Genomic DNA, 9,915 nt, shown 5'->3' with positions numbered 1-9,915 from the left:
GTAATATATGAATCTAGTTTAAAATTGTACCCTGTATAATCAACTATGTTGATAAGTTTTATATTACTTACAAAATTATTATTTTTTTAAATTATGAATTTAAAGATATAATATGTTAGCTTCCCAGTTTCTGTGGTAGAGTTAGTCACGTGCGTGACTGCATTCACGTAAATCAAAATATTTATTATACAAGCGACCACAACAACCGGCGTGAAGGTCAACCATTGTCACTTATTCATGCCTCTTACTATCTTTTCCGTACCGATGTAAAAGGAAATAAAACAAAAAACTTCGAAAAAGAATTATTTATATTTATCGATAGCTTTTTACATTCGACTTAACCTAGAAAATGGTAACTTTATATCACTACGTACACGTACGCCCATACATACATTACATAAATATACAAGAGAAATTAATGATTTTCATTTTGCTGGTGTCCCGGCCGTCGACAGGCGAGATTTTATAAATAATTTCGAATGAATCATTGAATGACAATTTGGGACTAAGCTACATTAATCTAATGGTGGTAGTAGGAGCCTCCGAGGCTGAGGTGGCCGTAGTCGTGTTCCTTGATGAGGACGGGCACCTTGACGGGCACGGGGTAGGGCTTCTCCACCGCGACGGGCACGTGCTTCTCGATGTGCACGGGGTAGGGCCTGTCGACGGGCACCTTCACGGGCACTGGGTAGGGCTTCTCAACTGCGACCGGGACGTGCTTGTACACGGGGTAGGGCTCCGGCACGGGCACCTTCACGGGGTAAGCTACGGGCTTCTCAATGTGGACGGGGTAGGGCCTGTCGACGGGAACGTGCACTGGTACGGGCACTGGCTTCTCAACGGGCACAGCTACGGGGACGGGCTTCTCGACGGGGTAGGGAGCGGGCACGTGCACGGGGTAAGGCCTGTCAACGGGCACCTTAACTGGGTATCCGACGTGCTTCACAACGGGGTAGGGCTGAGGGACGGGCACTTTCACTTCCACTGGGTATGGCACGTGTTTCTCCACGGGGTAGGGCTGGGGCACTGGGACCTTGACGGGGTAGGGAACGTGCTTCTCCACCGGGTAAGGTTGAGGCACGAGTACTTTGACGGGGTAGGGCCTGTCAACGGGCACATGTACGGGGTAAGGCACCTTCTTTTCTACGGGGTAGGGGGCTGGGACATGGACTGGGACTTTGACGTACTCCTTCACGTGAACTGGCACGTGTTTGACTACCTCATAGGGCTGAGGCACGGGCACCTTGACGGGGTAGGGCACGTGTTTCTCTACTGGGTACGGCACGGGCCTATCTACGGCGACGGGCACTGGCACGCCTTTGACGAGGGTGACGGTCCTGGTGACATCAGTGTGGCCACCAAGGTTGATGCCGTAGCCGGCGCCGATGCCGCCGTCGACGAGGTTGTATGCGCCACCGTGGCCGTGACCTGAGCCGATATAGCCGACATCCAAGCCATCAATGCCGTACCCATAGCCGAGGTCTAGGAGTCCGCGTTTGTCCAACTTCTTGTCCAGGGGTTCTGCTTTGCTCTGCGTCTTCTTCTCGCTGGCAGCCACTGCTGCTACCAGCAGGAAAACTAAGCAAATCTGTAACAAAATATTATGGCATAAATACTGTAATCGCATTAACTTGTCTAAAATGTCTAATCCTCATATATAATACGCAAGCCTACTTTAATGTGCAAATGAGGTTTAGATAATAAAATCGTTCGTTTGGAAATAAATAAACAAGACATGTAAAACATGTTTTGGTTGAAATAACCAGATTTAATCTAAGTAATGTAATTGATGAACTTAACGATGTAGACTATTTAAAAACTAACTTAGTTACAATAATAGCAACAAAAACGTAATCTATCAAGAGTTATTCTGAACATCCAGGAACTTCAACTTTCCAAGTGTCATAAGACGTGATGAAAATGTCTCCAGGGTATGATATTGCGTTAGATTTCCTCGTGCAATGCACGTGTGCGCAATCGTGATGAATGGACTGTATCGTATTTGCCGAGTTATCATTATTATCTAATGCTTGCTCCACTGTATTGGCATCGTTACGATGACCAATACTTTCGGTTTGTTATTATTGGCCGTGAGTGACTTTGCTTTTTGAGCTATCTTGGAATCTTTGTTTAGTTTGACGAATTCCTTTAGTTTTATGAAAATATCCAAAATTTAACTTCAGGCAATAGCAATTTACTATTCTATCGAAACTCACCTAATAAAGATATCAATCTACTAAAAAAAATTAGTTCACAAATTTATCTTATCTAAAAATCCAAACACGAGTCACTATTACTTAAGTTAATTATATGCGCATAGGCCGTCACAACTCATAAATAAATATGTTATTCGGATTAAAAACTGTGTAAATTACAAATTAACACTTTATGAATTCGAATTTAAATAAAAAGTCCATTGAAATGATTGATCGTCAGACTGTGAAAGACAACGTAGTTATTGCATTAATCCATTCATCATATGATAGAATTTAGGACGTGGTACAAGGTTATAATGTTAAGGTAGTAAGACATTATTTATGTAATATGGCAATAACACCTGTTCAGTTAGCACAAAGAAATGTTAAGTAGGTTTTAATATTGACCAGTTTAGTAATCAATATGTTGGATGGAAATTTTTATTTGAAAGGTCTTTCAAAAGAATTGTATTACAAATATTTATAAGACAACTTATATTCCATATTCCAAAAATTAACAAGAAATTAATAATATTAAAAAAAATTTACTATTGAATTGAATTCGATCTAATAAAGAAATTTCAGTCAGTGTGCCTTAAGGACTATTGCACAAATATTCAAATATTAAGTTTATTGAGGCTTGAAATCAAAACATGAATTATTCTGAAGAAATACATTAACTAAATTACATTAAATCTCGGTCGAAAGCGATAAGGCGTATCAAATGTAAAAAAATCACACAAAACTATGTCGCATGAATAATAACATCACGATAATTAATGAGAACCAGCTCACTAGGAAACCTCGAATGCGTTGGAGTCGTTATGTCAGCACATTTGCACTTGCAAAATTTCGATCCACCATTGTCAAAGAATTGAACAAACATTTGGCAACTCGCAGGCCAACATCAAAATTAACACGACCGCGCGAAAAAGCCCCAGTTAAGTTTCACAATGCAAATATTGTAGAGCCATTCAACTCGACCGTGTATGCCAAACGTAAACAAGATTGCGACCTTGAGATGTGTTGACAATAACCTACTTAATTAAAATTTAAAAATGCGACATTTAAAAGGATTTTGTATGGTACTGTTGCAACTGATTAAATGTTGCAATTGGCAAAGTTATGTCATGCATAATTAAATTTTTTGTTCGGATTATTCTTTTGTTTTGATATTTTTTGTTTAAGTAGGCTGCGTTTTGTGTAAGACGAGTTTATAACAATAAATTGCTCCAATTAAAAACTAGCTAACTAATTCGAGAGCTTATTTTTCAAAATAGTGATTTAGATTATATTTTAATATCAGTAATTGTATTGAAAATAAAACCTAAGTCTGTAAGGATTGCTAGAAGAATCTAGTACAATATACCAGACCATCTTCTCCACCAATCGCATCACCTACACATGGCTACTTTGAAATTGTTACATATCTAATTACTGATATCTCCGACATAATTTCGCCACCGTCACACCCACAAGTTACACAAATAGATTTTACTTTTCCAACATCCAATTAGACCTGCTTAAAGTGTTTACGCAATCGAACGTCGTTTAAATAATATGATGGTGAACCGCACCAAATTGCCCTATACTTAAAACGTCTGGAGTCTAAATTGGTAGGCATTACGGGCATTACGGGACATTAAATCCGACGTCTTTTGCAACTATCCCGGTCGCGTACGACGGTCTCTGCGCGAAATGTCCCATTTTTTTCTGTAGCAGTTACTTCATCAATCATTAGGTGCTATGGGAAAGTTCTGCAAAAATGTACCCTCTTTTTCTATCTGCCAAAGACTTGATTTTTTTTGAGATAAGAGTTCGAGATTATTTAGATTGATCTAGATGTATTTTGATTTTACAATAGAATTTATGGTAGTTAAATTCTATGTTATAACAGTCATAGTTCAAGAGTTTTCCTAAAACGATATATATCTAGTAACAGGTTTATGAAATATGTATGCATAACCATTTCACAATTAGATCACAGTGTGATTCACAATGCAGTTTTATAATCTGCAGTGCCATCACGCGTGTGTAAACCGGTCCGCGGGAAACTCGACTTTCGTTTGGATTTTGAATTTTTGGCAACAAAGGATTTTATGTCACGTTATTAAGATCGGTTGCGAAACTGTACCTGTTTAAAGTGTTTTATTTTCTTCGTTTAGATTATTCGAAAATTAGGGCAAATTTAAGTAATTTCGGACTCTGTTTTTCTAGATTATTAGCAAATTCGTGCAAAACAAAAATATTTCGACAATAAAATATTTTTAGCAAATATTATACCAATACTGGTTTTATTAAAAATATAAAGAGTATAAAATGTTGTTGCAAATTTAAAAGGAAAAATGTTTTGTAAAAGTAACTCGTTTCAAAATTAAATGAAACAATATAATGTGTATCACTTTGATACGGAAAATTCGTATGCACATTCGTTGCAAAACATGAGAAAGTATCTGGATGGTTGCCAAGAGTTACCTGATCGTTATTGTTTTTATCCAAATACTGATTTTCGTCTGTAACGGTGCGGAAATCGTATAAATAAAGTAAAAGATATCAACGCGTTGGTTTTAACAATTTTTTGTAACATTTTCTTGTAGGTACTTATTTTACTTAGGCAAAGTAACTGTCTTTAATTGTGATTTTATATGATAAATAGAATCCATGGTAGTTCATTACATAATCAAACAGACTACATGAGGTCAAAATAGCCTAATTAAATTTCTTATTTGTTATTAATAAGTCGTCTCTCTAACATAACTACAATCTAGCCCAATTCGGTGGTCACATATTATAAAATTAATGTCAGTATTTTTACACAGCTGTTATATAAAGATGGAATACTTAGTTAATCTTTTATGACTTCTCGCGCTCCAGCTCTGAATACAAGAACATGATTGTTTTTACGTAATGTTTTGTCAACACATTTCTTGTTTGTAATGTTACATTTACCATTTAAGGAATTTTATGTGTGTTGTTATAAGGCTCATTTAAACTTAATTTAGGTTAGTTATACATCTGTGCTGGTGACAAAAAGCACAATGTAATATGAATTGCATTAGCATATAAAATCTGACGAGGTTTAACGAAAACAAATATGCTGCCTATTAAACATTCTAACAGAGCCTTTGGCAATGGTAGGATAGGTAATTTGCTAAGAATTATAGGATTACTAACTTTGGTCGTGGCTTCGCTTGCATGAAGGAGTTTTTTGGGATAAAGTACCGCTATATATTTTCCCGGGATAGAAAGTAATCTATAACCTTTCCATGGTCTTAAATTATCTCCATACCAAATTTCATAAAAATCCGTTCAGTAGATTTTGAAAAAATCGATAACACAGATAGATAGAAAAGGGACTTTCTTTTGTAATATGTTTAGTTATTGTGCGCCATAATTTTTGGCAAAACATTTTGGTCTTAATTGTTAAGGCTGCTGAGACAAATTTGATAAACAACCTTTTTACTTTACATTTAAAGATACATTTCATTTGGTTTTAGCAATTAATAATGTCGTATGGGGACTAGCGAAAGGCAACGTCATAAAACAATTTTAGATTTTAATATATTTTATGTACGTTTTCCGACAGTAAGTTGTTCATCTAAAAAACCCTTTAAGAATACTCAATTCATAGTTCAATCACTCCTATAATTGTAAAAACCCCAATCTACTATGTACACAATGGGAAACAAAGCAATGACGCTAATTGGCGCGACTACCAAGGTTGCATGACCGTTGTGGGAGTCGACTCCCATGGTAGTCTTTCGCAACTTCTTACCTAATTCACTGTTTGATTAAATAGCCTTCACTTAGTTAGTGCATTGGTACCAAAATGGGATTGAAATCGTTCTTTAAAAGTGGGATACTAAAACAGTACGTTCTTGATGTTCTACTAGTTTTAAAACAGTATAGAATATGAAAGTATAATGGATTTTATTTATAATAGCGTCATGGTTTGATGAATCATCTTTTATCTAGAAGCCACCGTAGAACGGTAAACCGGGACTACGGGTTCGATTCCCGAGATAAATTATGTGATACAAAAATACATTTGTTCCAAGTCTGAGAATAATTAGATCAAAGATTTATTTATATACGAGAAACCTAAGCTTCTCGGAAAAAAAATTGTTTTGGCGGGAAATTATTCACAGTGATTTTACTATAAATAACATAAGTACTATATTCCAATAATAGAATTATATTCGACCTTAAGGGTTTTATTGGTCAGTAGAAGGGCTATATTACCGTCGCCTTGTATTTATTGTAAGTCAATACAAGTATTTCGTTCTGACCTCTATTTGAATACGCTTTTTACGTTTTCCATATTGTAGGCTGAATGTAAGTTAACTTAGGGATTGTTTTGAATTTTTATGTTGTTTTTTTTTATGCGTACGGTAATTTATACCACTGCACCTAATAGTAAGTGTAGTGGGTTCGATAGAACGGCGACTGACGAGAGATGATAATTTTTCGTCAGTATCTATATTTGTTATTGGCAAATCTGTTTGCTCCGGATTAGAATTAGGGTCCAACACGATGCGGGATTCATCTATCTTATTTTAAATATCCGCATTAACTTGCGATATTTCTACTACGCATGTTGCAGAGAAGAGCGTTTTTATCTCTGACAAATGAAATACTTCTACCACATATCTAACAGAATTGTCTTATTATTTTCTGTTATTTAAAAATATGAGAGAAAACTTCTGCTGATCCTATAGTTTTGCATTAGTTAATGAAACAAAAAAGAACTATGATTTTTTATAAATATAGCTGCATTATTGATATATTATGTAACTTTATTGATACACGTAGCTTGGCCACGCTTCCTACTTCGATTCCAGTTGGAAACCTGTCTCGGGCTGTGTCCATTGTGACGTAACGGATTGATGTGCGTCACGGTTCAGCAGTCCTAACACCGTTGGTCATTCGCTTTCTTTTAATTGCACTAATTTTTACTTTTCTTTGATGTGGTGTTTTCGAATAAAGAATCTTTTTGAAATAAGTTCTTAGTTGGTAAACTGAATAAATATTTTTGGGAATTATTTAATTATAGATTTTTCTTAGATGAAATTATGAAAAAAAAAGATTAAGATTATATTCCATCTAATTAATAATTTGATAACTTATTTCAGTTTCTTTTTTCTATAAATTTCTATCAATATATTCGGAACATATTTAAACTAAATCATTATCTTGGTAACCGTTTTATAGCTTTAATAAAAAAAAAAAAATTAAAATATCATGTTTATATATGGCGCCATTACTATGTATGTAGCTCCAAAAAATATCTTAAACCGAAATAATCTACATTCAAAAAACACCCTAATTCACACGTGTCAAAGCGCTGACTTCAAAAAAGTATCACATCCCGTTCTGAATCACAAATCACAACACACACGGGACCGCGAGCGTTCCTTTTTTGAAGTCATCACTTGCTTCACTTCACTTCACTTCACACCACTCACCGGTGTTTTCATTATGCCTCTTCAACTTCGGAGCCGGGATTCGAACTGGATACCACTCGGTGCGCGTTGTGTGTATTTATAGGTGGTTATGTGGTTGCACTTTCGCCACAGCCCCCCTAGTTGCTGGATTAGGCTGTGGACAGTCCGTAGCGAGTCCTTGCTATTCGGTCGGACGTTGGGCGGGTGACAGACGTGTGGCGCGTTTACATATTAGTCCATAAATTCGTGTACATAAACATTTAATCTTAGTGTTTCCGGATTAAATATTTTTGGTGCATTAATTTCGGTTGATTAATCAAGTATTTAAATTCGGTGGGCTTGAATTGTTTATTGTGAGGTAATTAATTTTATAGTCTGATTATGGTTTTGCTCACAATTTTGATATAAAATATTTGTTCAGTGCCCATATTTGGTAAAAGAAATATGACTATAAAATTATATTGGTTTTGCATTGTCAGTTCTACATTTTTAATATATTTTATGTATTTGGAAATTGTATCAGCATACATTTCAATACAAACGAGTTGCATAACAATATAAGTATTTCAAATGTGGGTTTTATTGACATGAAATAAATATTCGGCTTTTCATGCATCAATAACGTAGGCTCGCTCGTATACTAGAAGGAGTAGACAGAGATGGATTCTATGCAGCATACGCTTTATTGATTTCGGTCTTATGACAGGTAGAGATTTTAACCTTATAATATGGAGTACAAATACAAATTCTGGACTGCAAATTTAGACTTATACTACATAACAAGTTATCAAAATATTTTTATAATGCATTTAATTAAGCAACTTTTTAATCAAACAACGATTGCGGTTTTCATGATTCGATATGCAAGCCAGAGCTTAACTAAAGATCGCGGTTCGATTCTCAGCTCGATTAATTTTGGTATGCCTATGACTGGGTCTGGATTCAATCTGTGTATTCGTTGGATACACAGTTTTTGAAGCAATATAAGGTGTATATTTTCTACAAGAAAGATTTTGAAAAAAAAATTATGATTAGTCCGTTCGGATGTGTATATGTGATAATAATTCCATACGTAGAAGTTTTTTGTTAGCTACATAATTTATTAAAATATTTAAACATTGTATTATTTGTCTGTAAGCTTTTTTAAAATAAATAAAGAATAAATAGTAAACTTCATTCCTATCACATCATGGGACAAATATGCGCTCTTCGTACTGCAGATTTATTCCTTGTAGTATTTAAACTCGGGGCCATAAGCATATGGGCTATGAAGAATCAATTTACTACGCAGTTCCTAATCTTCCAAAGTCGGTCATAATTTTACATCACTATTATTTTCTGGTTTGATGACATCGTAGTTTTTGTGATAACAACGTGTAATAGAGGAACATTTTAAAGAAGATTTATTTACCTTAATTACTTATCGAGTTTGTTAAGTAAGCCGATGGATTCGTATTATGAGACTAACGATTGATAACTTTTGAGTGAGCGTAGTGTAGGTAATATTTTGTAGTTGTAATTCAAATTCTATTCGACTTGGCGATAGGCTTTCCCCTATGACATCATGGAATCATGATAAAAAGTGGCCAAACACCTCTGTCTACCCCTTCGCGGATGATGGCGTTATACTCGTATGTGTATTATTCAAATACTGGAATGTTGTTACTCTTTATACGGAATCCTGAATATAAACCTAATTTTTAAGAACATCAAAATTCCTTCAATCAATCATATCCATTAGTTAATGATTAAACAAATAATTACATTATACGCAATACAATGTTTCGAAGGAAACCGCGTCAAGTTAATTTATTGTTATAATTTTCAGTGCAATTAGCACGTGTAAATTTCACGTGTTTACGAAACACTCGTGCTGATTTTTATAGTTTAGTTATTTGGTTTTCGTTAGGTTTTAGATTAATTAAGTTGTCCGAATGTAGGTTAGATCCTATCTGTATATGTATTATCAAATATGCGGTACATATATGAATAAAAAAACAAAGCTATACTTGTTGTAGTTGTTTACTTGCTATCTAAAAATAAATCTTTAATTTTTAATAAATTTCTTGAGCATTTATAATTTTCTCAAAATTAATATTTCAATTTTCTTAAATTTTCTAAGCAAATATAATTTTCCTAATAAAGTTCATCGGGAAGTAGTATCTATAGTATGTATGGTATCTAAACCTTAATGTGTGAATTCAATAATAGAATTTGTAGGTATTTCCAATCCTCTCAAAGTTGCACCAAACAATACAACTCACTCAGTTAATCGC

The 9,915-nt window shown here is 34.9% G+C and overlaps 1 protein-coding gene across 1 annotated transcript; it reads right to left on the bottom strand.

The window, feature by feature from the left end:
* Positions 1-290: 290 nt before the first annotated feature.
* LOC115446283 (skin secretory protein xP2) lies at positions 291-7,760 on the bottom strand. Its single transcript, XM_030172883.2, has 2 exons — positions 7,661-7,760; positions 291-1,588 (listed from the first exon to the last, which is right to left on the bottom strand). Exons 1-2 carry the CDS (start codon positions 7,670-7,672, stop codon positions 521-523), a joined length of 1,080 nt encoding a protein of 359 aa, XP_030028743.1. The 5' UTR covers positions 7,673-7,760; the 3' UTR covers positions 291-520.
* Positions 7,761-9,915: the final 2,155 nt, after the last annotated feature.

Source organism: Manduca sexta, chromosome 20 (genome assembly GCF_014839805.1).
Source record: "Manduca sexta isolate Smith_Timp_Sample1 chromosome 20, JHU_Msex_v1.0, whole genome shotgun sequence".
NCBI classification, from domain to species: domain Eukaryota; kingdom Metazoa; phylum Arthropoda; class Insecta; order Lepidoptera; family Sphingidae; genus Manduca; species Manduca sexta.
This window is presented reverse-complemented; position numbering and strand designations above follow the sequence as displayed.